Below are 19,395 nucleotides of genomic sequence, written 5' to 3' on the forward strand. Positions count from 1 at the left end.
CAGACCACGCGATTTCCACAAATCCCCAGGCCGCGGGACCTAATATTCCAGCACCCCGTCACATGTTCACTCAGCCCGTTACCCGGGGAATGGGGAGACCATGGGGGACTTTCCGCTTCGGGGTCGCGGTACCGGGGGAGCGACAGTCTCCTTAAATAGCTACCAGGAGAAGCTCTCGGTGTGACTTCGCCCTGCCGAGTCTTGTTCTTCCTGTCTCAGTTACCTCGAAAACCGCGCTGCTACTTGTAGGTGAGGACTGTCAAGATGCCTCTTTCGCCTCATACTTATCAGGTAAGCAATACGGTCACCGACTTTTGAGTTCGTATGGGCACTGTATGCTAATAGTGGTGGTGTGACAGTTCCTCGTCGGCGTGTTCGCGTCGGTGGGCTCTATCCTCTATGGATACGATCTCGGAGTCATTGCCGGTGTTGTTGGCAGCCAGGTATATAAGGATCAGTTTTCACCTGGCATGCCAGATGGTGACCCAGTAAGAAATGGTGCTGTTGGTAAGTGAGCGTGGAACGAACCCATCCCCCAAAAGACTAGCAGGAGAGCATTTGCTGATCTTATGCTACCTCAAAGTTTCTCTCTTCACTGGCGGCGCCGTCTTCGGGGCCTTCTTTGCTGGCCCCTCTGGCGACTGGTTCGGTCGACGATGGACCATCTTCATCGGTTCGATAATATTCATTCTCGGTGGAGGTCTCCAGACAGGTGCCCGGTCCTACGATTACCTCTACGCTGGACGAGCCATGGCCGGTCTCGGAGTCGGCTTCCTGACCATGATCATCCCCGTGTACCAGGGAGAGATCTGCCATCCGTCGATCCGAGGCCGCGTAACGGGTCTGCAGCAGTTCATGTTGGGCATCGGTGCCTTGGTTGCCACATGGCTAACCTGGGGCACCAACGTGAATCTGAATGACGAGCGGCAGTGGCGAATTCCACTCGGTATACAGATCATACCTGCGATTATCTTGGCTGCGCTTATCTTCATGTGAGAAGACTATACCCAGTCCCTCTTTTTGAAGTAAGCTCTTACTGAACCAGCTCACAGTTTCCCCGAGTCTCCGCGATGGCTTATCGACCACCACCAGGCAGAGCTGGGCTTACACACCCTGGCCAGGCTTCATGCCAATGGAGATACCAACGATGCGTGGGTGCAAGCAGAATATGCCCAGATCCAGGTAGGTTATATATACCCCCAACAGTATACATGCAGTCTGGCGGCTAACCTTGACCCAAAAGGAAACCATCGTCTTTGAGCATGAGCACGAAGCCAAGAGTTACACGGAGCTCTTCACCAAAAAGTCCGCCTTCCGCCGGCTTTTCCTCGCCGTTGCGCTGCAGGCATCAGTACAGATGACCGGTGTTTCGGCCATCCAGTACTTCTCCGTCAATATCTTCAAGCAGATTGGCATCTCCCAGGAGAACGCGCTTAAGTACCAGGCCATCAACTCGATTCTGGCTCTGATTGCGCAGATGGCCTGCCTGTTTACGATTGATAAGTTTGGCCGAAGATGGACACTCATCACGGGCAATCTCGTGAACTGTATCATGTTCATGATTGCGACCATCTTGCTTGGTTGGTATCCACATCGAATATGACGAAAGAAATTGTCGCTAACTTATGAACAGCTATGTTCCCTCCAGATGCCGAAGGAGGCAATGGAAGCGCCGGTTGGGGCTTCATCATTGTGTAAGCCCTCGAAATCCTTACGCGGACTCATTCAGGAATTCGCTGCTGACCTTGACTTAGAACGTGGCTATACAATATCTCATTCTCCTATGCATGCGGTCCCCTCAGCTGGTAAGTGCAGCGTCAACTCTCTACAACCAACACCCCCTTTTCTGAAAGAAAGTAAGCTAACACATCTCGCCCCCTTCCCACCAAAACAGGATCATCCCCGCCGAGATCTTCGACACGCACACGCGCTCCAAGGGCGTCTCGATCGCGACCATGGTCTCGTTCGCCTTCAACACCATGATCGGGCAGGTGACGGACATTGCGATCCAGAACGTGGGCGGCTGGCGCTACTTCATCGTCTTCACCGTCTGCAATTTCACCAACGCCCTCTTCTTCTGGCTCGTCCTGCCCGAGACCAAGCAGATCCCCCTCGAGGAGATGAACTACCTCTTCACCCACGCGCCCTGGATCGTCGTCGGCGCCGACAAGTCCAAGTACCGCGCCGGCCTCGGCCAGGACCTCGAGCGCCGCGCCGCCGAGGTCCGGGAGAAGGGCGTCCACGAGGAGGAGTATCACGAGTAATCCGGCGGGTAAAGGAGGTTGTTTCATAAGCGGGAAAGAGAGCGGGCAGGCGCACACACGCCGGACGATTTTGTATATATATTCTCATCTATATCACATTAGGTGTTGACAGTTCGTACGACGTAGCACACCCGATCCGTTTGATGATACTTGGTGGTGCACTTGCAACCCTTGGATCAGGCTCCCAATAACACGTCTTGAGCTCCTCGAAATAAAATGCCGGCACATATGTACACTCTGTCTCTTGGACTATTCAGAAGCCTCCAGAGTCGATATTCTTCGGATATTCGACAAACAACTCTATTCTGTCACGGTTCTCACGAATCTAAGGCCATAAATTTTGGGGTAAGATTTCATTCATGCTATAAGCAAACATCCCAAACAGTCTCTGCATCATAGCCTTCCGGCCGAGCACACTGTTATAGTAACAAACACCCCCGTTTCATTTCAATCATGTCCAATACAACCCATCCCTTCTATTCGAATCGTCTCAATGGAACTGGTCCTCCGTCACGCCCTTGCCCATCGCGCTCGTGCTCGAGATGCCGCCCGTGACCATCTTGAGCAGCTCGTCCGAGTAGGTGGCGCCGCTCCACTTCTGGTGTTTGACGACGTCGACGCCGTCGTCCATCTCGGGCTCCTGGACGCGCTCGCCGTACGCGCGCATCCCCTGCTCCGCGTACGCCTTCGCGAACTGGTGGCTGATGAGCGCCGTCGTGTGCAGGCCCGCCAGCGTGATGAACTGCCAGCAGTAGCCCAGCGTCGCCAGCCGCTTGATGTACGTCTCCTGCTCGTCCCGCGGCATCGCCGTCTTCCAGTTGAAGGAGGGGAGAGGTTGTAGGCCAGCCTGCAAACACATGACGTTAGTTTCGTGGTGGAAGGATATAAAAGGGGCAGAAGAAAGACTTACTTTTGCTCGGGCCAAACGGCATGCACGCCCGCCGCAAACTCCTCGGCCTGCTTGAAGTCGGGCAGCTTGCTCTCCATCCAGATGGCGTCAGCGTAGGGTGCATAGGCGACGGCACGGTTGATGGCGCAGTCGCAGCCACCCTTGAGGCGGTAGTACCCCTCTCGAGTGCGGGGCGCGTCCCAATCGAAATGGATATCGTCGCCGCCGGTGATGGCGCGGGCGATGGCGCGGGCCTCGGCGTTGCTCTTGCCCTTGGCCTCGGACAGGTAGCGGTCCACGAGGCCCTTCTTGTCGGCGTGGCCCCCGGCGTTGATGGCGTCGACGACGGCCTCGTCGAAGCGCTTGAGCCCGGCATCCTTCAGCCAGGAGTCCTCAATGGCTTGCAGCTGCTCGCCGTTCTTGCCGGCGCGCTCCGCGGCCACCATGAGGTCGTTCAGCGGCTGTAGGTTGGGGTTGGTCGTGCCCATGATGAAGGAATGGTCGCGCGGGTCGATGGTGGTCGTGATCAGCGTCGCCGCCTCGGCGTCGGTCCGGGCTACGGCCAGCAGATCGGTGCCCATGATGTCGGCCTGGGCCCGGATGGCGACCAACCGGTTGATGTGCTCGCTAATGGGTACCAGCACCTTGCCCGCCATGTGCCCGCACTTCTTGGTGCCCGGGGCCTGGTCTTCGATGTGGATGCCCGCGGCGCCGGACTCGATGAAGAGCTTGGTCAGCTTCATGACGGCCGTCAGGCCACCGTGGCCCGTGTCGGCATCGGCGACGATGGGGCGGAGGTAGTCGATATTTGCCAAGTTGGCACGGGCGGACTTGGGGGTGCTGACGCGTTCGTTCCGCTGTTTTCGGTCGTGGAACATCTGGGCCGTGAACAAGTGCTTCACCTTGTTTGGCACCGTGGTCTTTGGGGGGTGCATGTGTTAGCCTTTTGTGGCTGTATATATGTAGGTATGCTCTAGTAGTATATGGACTGCACTCACATAGGGGTAATCAGCCAGGTCTGGGCCGGGCTCGTCGGTCGAAGATGCGGTTGAGGAGGATTGCCAGCCAGAGACGTAGACAGTATCCAGATACTTGGCCATCTGTGTGAGCATGGTGGGTTCTAAGCAGCCGTAGGTATAGCTGGCATCGCGGTTCTGGTCTTTTGTCAGTACGGACTAGAGCATGGCATATCGTAGCTCAGGAGTACTCACTTGGAATCGGCCCTCCAAGATCTTCCAGAGCTTCTTGGACTGGACATTGCTCGGGTACTCGACCTTCAAGTGGCCCCTTTTCGAGACGATCTGCTCGGCTGTGAAGGGCCTCTTGGTGTATCTCCATCTTGAGTCTGACCACCACTTCTGAACTTCCTCAACCTCCTTCGCGAACAACTCGTCTTCGATGTTGGGGTCAACCGCATTGTTGATCATGTTGTTAGATGTCGCCATGATGGGCAAGTGTGTGCGTCTTTAGGTATCCAATTGAGGGAAATAGGTTGCTGGAAAGAGGCTCTTGTTGCTCTCCTGGCCTGACTAGTGATCCAGTGGTATAGTATATATACTCTGAGGTGGATATACGAGCTATGATAAGCTATTGGGGGCGGGAGGAGAGAGGAGGGAGATCTAGGGTAGAGAGAGGCAAACGGGGTATGAAGAGGAAAGGAAGGCAAGTAAAGTCTATCAGACAGAGCATGAGAAGCAGCAGTTATCAATCCTGAGGACGGGAAGAGTTTCACTTTGTATGCAACGATATGACTCCCTTGGCTGTCACGGCATGGCGCATGCTCGGTCAAGATCCGAGTGAGTCTCGGGAAGGGTCGGTCGAGCGGCTACATGGCCCAAAGGCAGTGCGTTGCAGCAAGGCCGGAGTGGCATGCAGATGACTTGCCAGGTAATGGCCATAGCTGGGAAGGGAAAAGGTACCTGCGGGTACTCTCGATATTCTTTCCCCAGGCCTCGGCGTCTGTCACCAAGCCTTGGCTGGATGCCGGGACTTTGGCTGGCCTAGAGCGTGGACGGGTTCGGCCCAAAGGGGTGTTAGTCAGGCTCGAGAGTTGCCGCCATTGGCCGGAAAGCCGAGCGCAAACTTCCAGGGCCAAGCCAAGTTGAACCAACCGCTAAAAGCCCCATCGCCCGCTAAATGCCTAGCCCAGGTGGGCAATTCATCAACCAACAACCGCCCCGCAGTAGCAGTTGACAGTGGGCAATGGGCATGACGCAGTTGTGGACTGATGGCATTGAACTGTTTCCATTGTTCAATGTTCTGTTCAAATACTGTCGTGCTGGAAATATCCATATGTAAATACAAGCACACAATATTCAATTTCAACTGTTTACATGCACCAGGACGTGGCAAGACACACTCAATTAGCTTGTACGTTGAATCAAACCATTCAACGCGCCGGAAACCTGTCCATGCGAGCTGCTAGGTCTCGTGGACCCCCAAAAAATCATCCTGACATGTGAAGGTTTAGTCGGCCGCCCAATTCCTAGGTACTGACTTGGTGGTCAAATATCGCTACATGGCTGTACTTGTAGCTCCAATATGCGATTCAGTCGACATGTCAGCGGGTTTGGTTTCAGACAGCAAGCAGAGCCTCGGCTTTGGACACAATGCTGGAGAGGCAAAGAGGGCATGCCGGATGACTTGTGCAGGGAACGGATCGGCTGCTTGTCACATGCGCCTGCCTGGCTTACGTCTGCCCAGAAACAACATACATGTACATAGCATAGGGATACACTACTATATTGTGGCTCTAGCTCTCCATCAAAGAGCAACAACTTTGGAGCACTCGCCCGAGTCGGGATGCAAAACTTCATACAAGGCCTATTCGTCTACATTTACTTACTCTTTCTTGCACATATGTCTTGCGAGAGGGCAAAAAGTATGTAAGGAACGACTCCCTTGGTATGAAACTCGATCAAAGCTTACCTACCTACCTACACTATTTGTGCAAACGGCAGTACTTTCCATTGCATATCCTCCAGCAAGTCCTTTCGGACGAGGCACCACCACGGGTTTTCGGGATTATTGCACGCGTACCACAGAAAAGGATAAGTTGTTGTTGTTGTTGTTGTCATTCGTTCATGGGATATGTTCTCTGGCCTTTGGCGTGAGCTTTGACAAGGCTGACGTCTACAGTTACGAGAGAGACGCCCTCAGTCGGAGGCTATATATGTTTGGTCATGTGTGTCCTGTAATGTTGTTTACTGTTTTGCCGCTACCAGTTTTTCTATACCAGGTCCGACAAAATCTTCTCCTCCTTGAGCTGTTGCGCCTTCTCGTAGGAATCCCAAGGAGTCAAGGTACCAAGTGCTCGCTTCATTTCGGTATTGACGAATCCGAGGCCATAGACGTAGCTGGCGTTGACCCATCCAAATCTGTCGAGAGCTAGTCAGTAACACTAATTGGGCAAAATGACAAGGGGAATACATACCCTTCCTTAGCAACGCCCTTGAAGTCCGATCCTTGGTTGCCGTACTCGGCATCAACCCTGTGGGGGTCAACCGGGCGGGTCACGTCGTATTTCTCCACCACCACGCCGTTGAAGTCGAAGAAAGCCTTGGTGACCATGAATAGCCATCGGTATGCCAGTCGCTGGGCAAGGTCTTGGTAGCCGTACCGGTAGAGGCCAGTCCACGCCAGCATCTGCTGCGGCGCCCAGCCATAGGGGTAATCCCACTGTCGGTTTGGCCTTTCCAAACTGACAGCGCCTCGAGACTCTTCTGTACCCGAAAGAAGGCCACCATATGCCTCAAACATGGGTACAGCGTTCTTCACAACCTTTGCAGCCCTGTCGGGGTCGGGCACACCCGCCCAGAGGGGCCAGAATGTCGTGCATGTCTCGTACGTGCACTGTTCCTGCTTGTGCGTGTCGTAATCGAAGTACATGCCCTTCTCATCGTTCCACAGGTACTTGTGGATGGCAGCACGGCGTCTCTTCCATCTACGATCCCAGATTGCCGATGTCTCGATTTGGCCAGGCTTCATTGGCCCGTCGCACCACTCGGCTGGGATTTCAAGCTTATCCCCGAAGACTTGGCGGATGATGCGAGCGATATCCATCTCATACTTGTAGATCAATGAGTTCAAGTCAACCGTAGCAAGGTCTGCGCACACGCGCTCCAGACGGTAAGATGTATCGTGGCCAGACTCGCGAACCGCCCGATCATGAAGGAAGTAATCGTCAAGCTCTGGCTCCGAGACTTCCTGATGGTTATAGGCTCGGACAAACTCCTTGAACGACATGCCGTGCTTCTTGGCATAGGGCTCCAGAATGTGGACGAAATGAGAAGCCTCGGTTTCCGGGGGAACACCACGTCCCTCAGGACGATATCGGGACAGGCCGGTTTTGGGGTCCAATCGCGGCTCCGACATCCAAACGCAGTAGTACTCCTTGATTGCAGCCAAGAAGGAAGTGCGGAGGAACTCCGTGGCACCGGGTTCGTGCTTGATCTTCTCATACACTCGAAGAGTCATGTCGGTTAGGAAAGGAGGCTGAGAGCGGCAAAGATAATACGACCGAGTAGCGTTGAGGATCTTGCCATAATGCCGAATACAAAAGCAAAAGTTTTGCACCATGGACTTAGCTAGGTGCACCTTGTCGTTGACCAGCAAACCCAGAGACTCCATGTAACTGTCCCAACCGTACAGCTCGTTGAAACGGCCACCGGGGACAACGAAGGGGAGACCGCGCAAGGTCTTTTCTCCAGTCTTGGGGTCAACATAATCTTCCATGGCTACAGCGAGCAGACCAGGCTTGTCGTTCATGTGCACCACCATCTCAGGGGTGATCTTCGCGGGGAGCTCGACGACATCCAACCGCATCTCGGGGCGGTCACGTGCCACCTTTTGGTAGAACTCCAGTTGCGCGGGGGCTCCGGGTGGGACGTAGATTCGAGGGCGAGGGTCGTCTGTCCAGTCTTTGGGATCCTTGGCAGCGATTTCAACAGTGGATGCATCGATTCGGCGAGTCAAGCGCTCCCAGAACTGGTCCTTGATAAGGCGCGAAAGTCGGTTCACAGGGTTCTCGTTCAGCCTTCCAATGTCGAGAATGACCTGTTTACGTCCGAACTCCTTGGCCATATATAGCTCTTGCAAAAGGTTCGAAAGCATGTAGGTGCCCCGAATATCAAAACGGTTGTGTCCTCCCGAAGCTGCTGTTCGCAGCGAAATGACTTTAGGGCCAGAGTCTTCGATTGTGATTTGCATGTTATTGTCGGTATCCTCCTGGGCCTGTAAACTCTCGAGGGTATGGTCGACGTCGACTAGGAATTGACGCTGGTGCGGCCTGCTGGACTCATCTGAAGATTACAAGTCAGTAAGAACGGCTGTTTTGCTGGGGATCGGGAATGGAAATCTCGTACCGTGGCTGCCTCGTCGGTGAGGCTCTACCAAACCTAGGCGTTCCATCTGCTGCTCCAAGCCATTCTGGTTGCCAGTCAGCCACAGTGCCTCCACATCACAGGCATATCGTCGCGGAGTTTGACTTACTTGAGAGTATGTGCGAGCTCTTGCGTGGTGTCGGCCGGAATCGCGAGCTTCCGCGGAATAGTAGGTTTTGGCATCTTCGTAAACGGAAGCTTCGTCAATAGAGCTGAAGCTGCCGTCCTGGCGGCGCTGTCGAACAACGGGTGCCGCCGGGAGGGGCATCAACAAATCGTCTTTCGTAGGTGCCATTGGGAGCGGTTGGGCGCGGGAGCGAGAGGAATCAAGAAACGGCGGTCGAGCGCGTAAAGTGGCAGAGTGGTGCTATTGCGAGCTTCGGACGTGGATCGGAGCTCTTTATGATGTGGGGGACAAAGTGATGGCAGGGCAGAGACCAGCTCCCATGTGAGTCGCAGCAGCGAAGCGGTTGGATGAAATGATACGACTGGATTTGAAACACAATGTCCGCGCTGTAGCCAATGCAGAAATGCGGTCTAAGATCGGAATCTCGCCGGGGGTGTGATGCAGAAAGCGAGACAGCAGTACTTTTAGTAGTGATGAGGGAGTCGAGGGTCGAGGGTCGAGGGTCGAGGGTCAAGTGTCGGAACAAAGAAAGCTGACCGCCACCCCACGTACGTTGGAAGGAGGGGCACTTGGGTCAGGCCGGATGTGAGAATCTTGAGACAAGACACCTGCAACGTAAGATAAGAAGGAGCTAGGTCTGCAGCTGGCTGCTGTATACTCGGGGTAACCCAAAAAGGTATGTTTACGAAGACGGGATTCCCGAGTGCGATCGGTCTCGGGGGCAAACTAAGTAGAATTCACGACAGATTGCTGGTTTGGGGTATGGAGGGGTTGGCGAGTGATGGGTTTGCAAACACGCCGAAGAGTTTTTGAAGTATTCTTTGCTTGCCCACGATCGATGGCAGGCGGATGATATCATCGCGGTACTTGGCTGAGTAGCAAATTCGCTATCACTACCACGCCTACGACTACGGCACCTCCACTAAATGACGCTAGCAGTGGATTCTGGATTCTGGATTCTGCATGTTTGCTCGATTTGCTCGAGGTAGGCAAATCGGAAATCTCTCACCGTGCCTGGTCACATTTCAGGGTCTTTACCTGCTCTTTGCTGCTTGGAGTCCTGCGGCGTTCCTTGCTGATCGGAGGACCATGGAAACATGGGCAGGGGGGAGGGCGGCTGAGCGGGCAGCAGCCTGGCTGTTTGGAAAACCGCCCATTGGGACTCTACATTCACAAGTAGGTACCGTTGCCCGACTGCTGTCATAGTGATGCGCCCGCGTCCTACTATTAACTTTGCAGCTCGAAACAGCCGTCACGAGCCCCCTGAATCCCGTTGATTGCAAGCGTTCTTTTCTCGTCTGCCGGGACTGAGTTTTGGTGTCGGATTGCTAATAAAATTTCCAATCCGTGTCACATTGAAACCCTGACAGGTTGAAGCTACGCCTGCGCAATGACAAGGTGTGACCCCACCAAAACGGCTTGGTGGCCTGGTCGCACCAATGGGCATCACCATGTTGTACATGAGCACACCCTCAGGTCCCGGGGGTCGCTATCTAGTGGCCGACAATTATCGTGCGGCTTAAATCAGGCACATGCTACCCAAGATCGCTTCACTCTCGGGCTGTGATCTCGTACCTACATTGCATGCCCGCCTAGCTGCCTGCCTCGTGCGACGTGACAGCCAGAGGTCAGCGGGTCACCACGAAATCGCCCGCACACGGCAGGGCCTATCTCGGGGCTTGCGGCGGCAACTCGATCTTGCTGGCAGTCCTACGGGCTACGAGTCCCCGTGGACCCCGGTCTGCACACAACGTCCGACGTATGCTTACTTGGCTACCTACACACGCGGTCAACTGTTCAGTGGTCTAGACTGCAACTGTAGTCTAGGCTGCAGTTGCAGTCTAGGCTTGGGGCGGCAGGGTGGGAGTGTTCGAGGTGTCTTTTCAGCTTTTGGTCTGCTGAAGACCTGACATGATGATATACGCAGGAGTCTAGATCAAGAATCTGGTCTGATGGGCAATTCTTAGCAAGACATTATAGGGGCCGTTTCCACCCATTCTCTCTTTGCAAGAAGACGATTATACCCGTACTGTGTTGAGTAGTTCTGGCAATCTCAAAGGTCGTAAGGTATATCGAAGACGTTTCCCTTTTCTGTGAATGGATGGTGTTCTTGGCTTGCTCTATCATCGGAGGTTAGGCACTGGCCTCACTAGACGCTGTCTACCTCCTGATGTTGATAGCTACTTACGCATCTACTCATGTGCGAGCATGCATGCATCGTGGGTATATATAGGCAGGCAGGGCGATAAGCTCGATGAGTGCGGCAAGATGAATACAACGACGAGGGAAACAGTGCTACATGATGATACCTCTCAGGTTCTTGATCTGATTGCCGGTGTGCAGTGGCTTGTAGGAACAGCATGCTATTAGCCGCCCGCCTGGCATAATATAGATGGTAATTCTCCAGAGAAGGGACTCCATACTGCCATAGCAACGAGAGAACTCCTCGGAGCGGGCGAAATCTGGAAGGGCAATGCGGATGGCTGGCAGTTCCGGTTGCGGCTCCGGCATCCCATGGAGAGTCGAACGAGATGATGCTGTTTCCTCTCACGAAAGAGCTTCCCGTCCCCGTGCCTGTCAAGTGCAAGGGTGCGACCCCCTATCTCAGGATTCGCTCCCGGCTTTGCCCTTGTATAAGCGAATCCTGCTCTTAGCCCATCTGATTCCTCCTGCTCCTTCTTTTTGTCAAGGTAGGCGATAATAAGCGCATCAGGCATGCTGGGAAGTCGGGGGATACGTAAAGCGATGCATGGAGGCTGGGCGGCAAATGGGTTGCCTTCGGATCATATGTACAGCAGCTCTTCAACTCCTGGTCTGGCAACTTGGCCAGCTTCGCGTCCACAATATCTCTGGGGATAAGGACTTTGGGCTTAATATAACCCTCCACGTAGTCCTCGGGCCGCGATCCATTTCGATGTAGCTATCGACCAAAGCCTCGATAGCGAATATATTGGGAAGGCGTAAAGGAACCTCCTAAGGACCGGGCACGAATAGTTCTAAAACTGGAAGATATTAACTTTGAATTCGTATGAAGAAGAATAGAATAGGGCTAGAAGAAATACAGATTAGCAGGAAATTGAATAGAATAGCACTTGACTATTCATACGAGCAACATTGCAGATTCCGGAATACCAGCATATATGAATAGTTACTCGGACATCACAACAAGACAGTGGCTTTTCTTATGAGATAATTCAAACAACAAGAGCAAGGCATCTGGTATACATTCCGTCCAGCACATGGGTCATGTTTGCCCAAGCTCCGGCCCCCTCGCACCACTCCAGCAAGAGGGCACAAAAAGGTAAGCGAGCCACTCCCCCATCAGGGGAGGAGAAAGAACAAAAAAGGAAGCAGCCGAAGCTGCCTATTCCGACCCAGACGGGATTCGAACCCGCAATCTTCAGTGTAGAAGTTAACGGTAAACCGAAAACTGACGCGATACCATTTCGCCACCAGGCCGTATAATTAGGTGTCCTAATTGATGGAAATAGAGGTCTTTATTTGAGTATATGTTCAGAGAATTCAGTGGGAATTCCACTCTCGCTGAGTGCACCCTTTGATTGGCTGGTAAAGACGGCTAGTGTCCGCTAGCGCCCACCCGCGTTCACGTGCTTGACCTTAAAAAGACAGGCCAATTGGTGCTCTAAGCGGCTTTCCTTGTCCTTGGGCTACGCGACTTGGGACTACCGAAGGGCATTGTGACTGCTGACTGTTCTACCGGAAGCATGCAGCTGTGATACAACGATTTGTGCTACGAAGAGAAAGAACTTCCCCTAGGTGAAGACGAAAGTGGTGAGGCACCCATGTCCTGACTCAAACGGCCGGTCAAGCCGATTCAAGCTCCTTGCAGTATCCTCTGTACAAATTGATGACGTTCCGCCTGACTCGGAACGGAAATCCGCTGTGCCCCCCGCACCCATTCCCTGCTACGAGATCTCTCTGGTAAGCTAACAGCGCACCGCAGAGAATTTCTGAGTGCGTCCCGCGTAGGTAGGCTCGTAGGCAGTAGGCTGGAGAACCAGACTGGAGCCAAGCATTCCAGATGCTGTCGTACGGCTCTGTCGGGTAGCAGCCTACAGATGCCGACCAACCAGCCCATGCCATGCGGAGTGTCCCAGCACAGTGGCGCTCTGAAAGTCGTGCCATGGCGCTCTACCTGCAGCAATAGATACACAATATGCAATGCACCCTGCAATAGTTCTCTTCCAAACCATAATCACATTCCCATACACTCATACATGCATGGACGATAAGAAAAGAAAAAGAGAGAGAGAGAAACAGATATTGATGCTTATATCATCGAAGAGAACCCAAGCAAGTCCCTTCCAGCTCTCCAGATTGATGTCAGAATAGAATGACTTGGAAGAGGGCAGGACTACCGGGGCAGCTCCCGCGATTTTGGGCGTCCCTAGAGACTAGGTAATAAGAGCCGGTACTAAGCTGGAAATTTTCACAGGAAATCTCTGAATTTGGGACTGGATGCAAGGGAGGGCCTTATTAGTTGGCGTGCGTACGGGCGGGCGTGCGTACGGGCGGGCGGGCGGCGCTCTGGTCGGCGCTGGTCCCTCTCATTGCGGATAACAGGCAAAGAGACGCCTCCATCGCGCAGCTGAGTGGGCGAACAGGTACAATTATCATTGGGATGCGCCTCGGCAGTTTCGAAAGCGCCAGCTAGGACAGCCCACAGCTGTCACGGTCGGCGCCTCTCTAATTTTGCTAAACTCGCGATCCGGCCGCTCGGCGCTCCCAGCAGTCTGAGCGGAGTCGGGGCTGATGGAGATAGACTTCGATACCACGTAAAATCGTCTGGACTTTGATCGCCCGATCCTGCCTGTTCATCCCAGCAGTGGAAAACACCCCGAACTCTTTTGCCAGTAGCCTGCCGCGCTAGCCAGGGATCCAGGAACCGCCGCCAGGCCAGCTAACCTAACAAACCTGAAATCCTACAAACCACAAACCTACTTACAGAGATATAGAGCTATACACTCTGCAATGACTGCACCGTGATGGTGAGACTCAGAGCCGGCACCTCAGGCAGCAGCAGTGTACGCTTGATCACAGGCAAGAGGAGAGGGGCTTATCTTGCTCCCTGCAGAAGGGCTAGACCCCAAGGACGAAAATCAAGAAACAGGAACAGGAAGGCAAAAGAAACCTCGTATTCGTCGGCTGACAGATGCGCTGGCAGAAGAAACCTGCTGCCAATTCTCAGGTGAGCAGAGCAGACAAGCAACGCTTTGTTCGATCCGCCACCAAAAGGATAGATCGCGTCGAAAAGCAAAAATCGAGTACCAGTCGGGGTCGTCTCGAGTTTTCGGCAGCAGCTGGTTTCAGGCCGTGCTTGCAAATGGCAATTTACATCCATATCGTCTCTTTCCGAAGCGGCTGCTGCTGCTGCTAACAAGAAAAGCCGGCGTCTTTCCTTTTTTCCTCTTAGCGACCACCTCGCGGGCGGCCGCTATCGACATCCCGCTATTTTTAGTCCCTCGTGGGCCGAAGTCTCAGGGGACTGGACAATGGGATTCTCTTATCAATTATTATTGGGCTTGTCCACCCTCCTCCTCTACCTAGACCGGATTGGACCGGCGCCTCTGTTGTGTACGACCTGGCATGCACTCGACGTCGTATTCCCGCCGTGGTGATGTATGCCCCTCCCTAGGTAGGTAGGCAGGTAGGTAGGCAGGTCGGTATGGACCGAGTCCAGATCCACCAAAACTTCTTCGCTTAGCCGATGGCACCGTCTGCTCTCTCGGTGCAGGACGGCCTGCCAGACTTTTTCCTGTCGATCCCTTTCAACGAGCTCAAACTTGCACCGGGGGTCCTCTCCTACAGCCGGACGCAGTTGCAAGTGTGAAGAGAGACGTCCTGAGCTGAAGCAAGATTCCAACCGAATCGGGTGAAGATACTCGAGCCTGCCTGTAGTAGTGGTAGTTGTTGCACCACCTTTTCAGGTATGCCAATATATGCCATATCGCCCCCTGTCCTAAACTCGATGGACGTGCCAGGGGTCCCGGCGAATACCCATGTAGCGCATCTGCAGGGCTGCCTCGTAATTTACACAATGGTTGGTGGTTGGCTCGGCCGATTACCACGTACAGCCCAGTCGCCCGTCCACCACAGCCAAAGAAAGTCGTCGAGGGCAAAGATAGATGCAACCGCTTCAGAAGACCAGCTGGGGACCACTCGGTCTGCTCGCTCGCTCACTCATGCCTCCCTGGAACCGGAACATGGTACATACCTACATGCCTACATACATCTGCATGTCAGATCAGGTGGGTTCGCCCAGGAATGCCAACCCGTCCACGAAAAGTCATCGGTTCGTGGTGATTAGGCCTTTTCGTCGTGGCCGGGCTTTTGTGACTTATCGCAGCGAGTGTCTAGAAAACGACCGATCCCCAACTATCTCCCATGGCTACCCACCCACACTGGCACCAGTAGACTATACTGCGGCTGGATCTGAACCGGAGTCATGGCGCTCTAGACAAACGCGCTACGATTAGAGGCGAGCATATCCCATCACCACTGTGCTTCCCGTCCCTGCTCCTGGGAGCTAGCCCGCGGTGTGCCTGTCCTAGGTTATTTCCTCTCTTATCCCTCCCACCCGGCACCTGGCTTTTCACCTTCCCGTTTTCTCCTCCCACTTGGGAAACCATCCTCGACGAGTAGGAGGACTGTCACTCGCTTCGCTTCACTACTCTCGTCAAGATGGGCATCAAGTCGTACTTTGCCCCCGGGCAAAGCAAGGACGATGAGAAGAAGGGCCATGCCAAGAAGCCATCGGGCACAGTCGATCTCAAAACGTTACCACCGGCGGCCAAGCATGGAGCAGCGCCCGCCCCGATGTCTGGCCTCACCACGCCCAAGAGCCCGTATGGCTCTCGCCCCGGGTCCGTCTACTCGTCCCACCGCGCGTCCTACTTCCCGCAGGGTGACTTTCGAAACCAGCCCGATAGTCTGGCAGACGTCAAGGCCGATGTCATGTGCAGTTGGCTGTATCAGTCCCAGCTGGAGAGGCAGTATGCCACCGGCATGCTCCCGGGAGAAGGTGTTGTCCTGAAGAAGGGCAAGAACAACTTCGCCTGCTGCCCGCCCCAGCTGCGCGATATGCCAAACGGTCTATTGCAGTCGGCCATGGAGCTGAATGTTCGAGTAAGTTGAAGCATCCACACAAGTCTCAAGAACGACTTATTCATACGACACGCAGTGCGCCATGACTGTGAACACCAGAGTCATCGGTGTCATCCTAAACTCGCGGAGAGCGACGTACGATTATATCCCCATTTCAGATAACCTCCAATTACAAGTGCTCCCCTCCATGCGCGATCTTCCCAGGTGTCAGAAGCACCACTTTGCCGCCTTCATCCAGGATCTCCAGATCCTTGTGGTCTGGGACGATGAGCCGAAGAAGGTCTTGGCCCGTGCCGATCATCTCGAGCGCCAGCTGATGAAGATGATCTGGGGCACCGGAGAAGAGGAGGATGTCGAACCCGAAGAAAAGGATGAGAAGAACGGTGTCGAGATCGGCGTCTCCGCAGTCGATCTCGAAGCCGCCCTCGTCGATGAACAAAGAAGGATCAAGCTCATGAACCCGTTCATGGTGGCCTGTACCTTGGCCCTCTGCTTGTCGTGTGTCGGTATCGGTTACCGGGCCCTCGCCCTGGAAATCTCCACCGACAACAACTATATCCGCCTCCTCGTCCTCATCTACGTTCCTATTTCGATCTTCATCTCCTTCTTCTTCTTCGGCGCCATCGTCGGCGGCTTGTTCCAGATGTTTGGGCCCATCTCGCAGGTCGACAAGAACTCCCTGAACTACTCCGGCAAGGCTCCCAACCGCCTGGACCGCAACTTCCACAACATCCCGCACATCACCATCCAGATGCCCGTCTACAAGGAGGGCCTAAATGCCGTCATCAAGCCCACTGTGCAGTCTGTCAAGCAGGCCATCTCCACCTTCGAAATGCAGGGCGGTTCTGCCAACATCTTCATCAACGACGACGGTATGCAGCTCATCTCCGAGGAAGACGCGATAGCTCGAAGGGAATTCTACGAGGAAAACAACATCGGCTGGGTCTCCCGACCGAAGCACAACCCGAAGCCCGAGGACGGCGCCAAGCCGTTCCTGCGTCGCGGAAAGTTCAAGAAGGCCTCCAACATGAACTACGCCATGATGGTCAGCAACCGCGTGGAAGATAGGCTGGTGCAGGTCCCTCGCGGCTCGAACTGGACGCAGGAGGACGAAAGCACCGCCTACGAGACGTGCCTTGCCGAGGTCTTGGCCGAGGACGACAACCGCACCTGGGCCGAGGGCAACATCCGCATCGGCGACTACATTCTGATCATCGACTCCGACACCCGTGTCCCCGCCGACTGCCTGCTCGACGCCGTGAGCGAGATGGAACAGTCGCCCGAGGTGGCCATCCTGCAGTATACGTCCGGTGTCATGCGCGTCACCTCGTCCTTCTTTGAAGGCGGCGTGACCTGGTTCACCAACCTGATTTACTCGGCCATTACCTTTGTCGTGGCGAACGGTGACGCCTGCCCCTTTGTCGGCCACAACGCCATTCTCCGCTGGTCCGCTATCCAGGACGCCGCCTCGTACTTCGACGAGGACGGCTACGAGAAGTTCTGGTCCGAGTCGCACGTGTCCGAGGATTTCGACATGTCGCTGCGTCTCCAGGTGGCCGGGTATATCATGCGTTTCGGGGCCTACACGGGCGACGGGTTCGAAGAAGGTGTCTCCCTGACCGTCTACGACGAGCTGGCCCGATGGGAGAAGTACGCCTATGGTTGCAACGAGTTGGTCTTCAATCCTTTCAAGTACTGGATCACCCGCGGGCCCATCACCCCTCTGTTCCGGAAGTTTATGGGATCCAACATCCATTTCCCCAAGAAGCTTACTATCTGCGCTTACATCGGTACCTACTATGCCATTGGAGCCGCTTGGATCATGACCCTGGTGAACTACTTCCTGACAGGCTGGTTCTTTGGCCTGTACGACAAGTGGTACCTCGATTCCTTCGCTATTTACATTTCGCTAGTTGTCGTCTTCTCGCTCTTTGGAAACGTTTCCCTGGCCGTCCTACGCTACCGTCTCAACCAACAAGGTCTCATTTCAGCCTGTAAGTATATTTCATGTTCTTCTGCCTTTTGACTATTCCGCGACACTGCACTGACACGCTTTCTCCCCCGCAGTGTTTGAAAACTTCAAGTGGCTTCCTCTCATGACCATCTTCTTGGGCGGCATCTCGCTGCACGTCTCGCAGGCGCTGCTCTCGCATTTCTTCTCCATCGACATGACGTGGGGCGCGACGGCGAAGGAAGTCGAGGAGGTCAACTTTGTCGAGGAGATCCCGCGGCTGCTCAAGCGGTTCAAGGGCACCTTCGTCTTCTGCATCCTGCTAACGGCGCTCATCATCTGCGCGTACCACGTCTTCCCCTACAACTGGCAGATCAAGACGTTCGCCTCCATCTTCCCCGTGGCCAACCTCATCATCTGCCACTTCCTGCTGCCCGTCGCCCTGAACCCTGCGCTCATGGTGTTCAACTGGTAGAAAAGAAAGAGAGAAGAAAATGAAAGGAAGGAAAAGGAGGACGAGAGGTGTGTGGGTGTGGTTGATGAGGCAGAGAGTCGAGAGACAGAGCAAGGAGCTCTCTCACTCATTGTTACATCATCTGATAATGAAGTACATAAAGTATCATAATGTTTAACTCGGTTGCATGGTGTTTACGGATAGAATGGGACATACATAGATGTGAGATTATTTGCTGGGCAGTTGGGGTGTACATGTTCTGTTGTCAAGGGATGGAAATGGACAGACGGCTGCATAGACTCAGCGAGCTATGTGGTAGTGTTGTTTCCTTGTCAATCCTTTTCCCGTCTCTTCTACCTGTTCTGCGCAGTTCCTCATTCATTTGACGCTTTGAATACTATTCGTTCAACAGACAAGAACAGAAAAGTAAAACACTACCTGTCGATGCGTCATGTGTCAGTGCCTACTACGTGCGATGGGTAAGTTTTAACACTCCGTACTGTTCCCTTGATCAGTGCACGATTGAGGCTAACCGTAATGATATAAGTGCGTATATAACACTCGTCGAGAATTGTACCCGAATTGGGTATAATTATATCGTGAACGCTAATTTTCCACACGTTACGGAGTGTAAAAACTTTAGCTTAGTATTAAGTATAGTAGGTAGTATTATTTAATAAAAGCACTAGGAAGTATAATTATATTACGTTATATTTAATCTTAATAATATATATTCTCTTTTAAAAGATTATTAATTTTAAAGATTAAACTTATTTTTAATATATTAACTTTTAATAAAAATAAACCTTTTAATATTATATTAAGCTTTCGATATAATTATATAACGTGGTTTATTATTAAGTCGATTATATTACTTCGTTAATTATTAGCTTAATTAACACTTTTTATTAAACTTTAACACGTTTTATTTTTATAATTATAATGCTTAATTTTTTATTAATAAATAAGCTCGAATTAGTAATTTAAGCGACGCGAGACCTTATAAAACTTATTAGTTAAAAGGTTATTACGAAGGCTTTCGGCGTCTTATAATCGACGATTAGCGACCGATTAAACGGCCGAATCTTACGACGCGAAATTCGATATTTATAGCGAAAATTAACGTTAATTAAAAAAAGGTACTTCGAAATTATATTATTAACTTAAATATTCGAAGAATGTTTTTTAATATTATTAACGTAGA

At 53.1% G+C, this 19,395-nt stretch overlaps 4 protein-coding genes across 4 annotated transcripts; 2 read left to right on the forward strand and 2 right to left on the reverse strand.

Annotated features, from left to right (window-relative positions):
* Positions 1–264: 264 nt before the first annotated feature.
* PG997_006093 (general substrate transporter) lies at positions 265–2,264 on the forward strand (the record flags this gene model as incomplete). The annotated part of the gene is made up of 8 exons (XM_066810408.1): positions 265–291; positions 360–507; positions 584–992; positions 1,053–1,182; positions 1,244–1,580; positions 1,634–1,694; positions 1,755–1,805; positions 1,895–2,264. 8 exons carry the CDS (start codon positions 265–267, stop codon positions 2,262–2,264), a joined length of 1,533 nt encoding a protein of 510 aa, XP_066669331.1.
* Positions 2,265–2,754: 490 nt separating this feature from the next.
* Positions 2,755–4,598, reverse strand: PG997_006094 (isocitrate lyase; the record flags this gene model as incomplete). Its single annotated transcript, XM_066810409.1, has 4 exons — positions 2,755–3,111; positions 3,192–4,073; positions 4,152–4,307; positions 4,365–4,598. The coding sequence occupies 4 exons, from the start codon at positions 4,596–4,598 to the stop codon at positions 2,755–2,757; spliced, it is 1,629 nt and encodes a 542-aa protein (XP_066669332.1).
* A 1,784-nt stretch (positions 4,599–6,382) lies between these two features.
* On the reverse strand, positions 6,383–8,829 carry PG997_006095 (neutral trehalase; the record flags this gene model as incomplete). Its single annotated transcript, XM_066810410.1, has 4 exons — positions 6,383–6,530; positions 6,587–8,453; positions 8,517–8,580; positions 8,644–8,829. The coding sequence occupies 4 exons, from the start codon at positions 8,827–8,829 to the stop codon at positions 6,383–6,385; spliced, it is 2,265 nt and encodes a 754-aa protein (XP_066669333.1).
* A 6,534-nt stretch (positions 8,830–15,363) lies between these two features.
* On the forward strand, positions 15,364–18,212 carry PG997_006096 (uncharacterized protein; the record flags this gene model as incomplete). The annotated part of the gene is made up of 3 exons (XM_066810411.1): positions 15,364–15,807; positions 15,863–17,780; positions 17,854–18,212. 3 exons carry the CDS (start codon positions 15,364–15,366, stop codon positions 18,210–18,212), a joined length of 2,721 nt encoding a protein of 906 aa, XP_066669334.1.
* Positions 18,213–19,395: the final 1,183 nt, after the last annotated feature.

The sequence above is a fragment of the Apiospora hydei genome (assembly GCF_038363865.1).
Source record: "Apiospora hydei strain CBS 114990 chromosome Unknown utg000005l_segment0_segment0, whole genome shotgun sequence".
Taxonomy (NCBI): domain Eukaryota; kingdom Fungi; phylum Ascomycota; class Sordariomycetes; order Amphisphaeriales; family Apiosporaceae; genus Apiospora; species Apiospora hydei.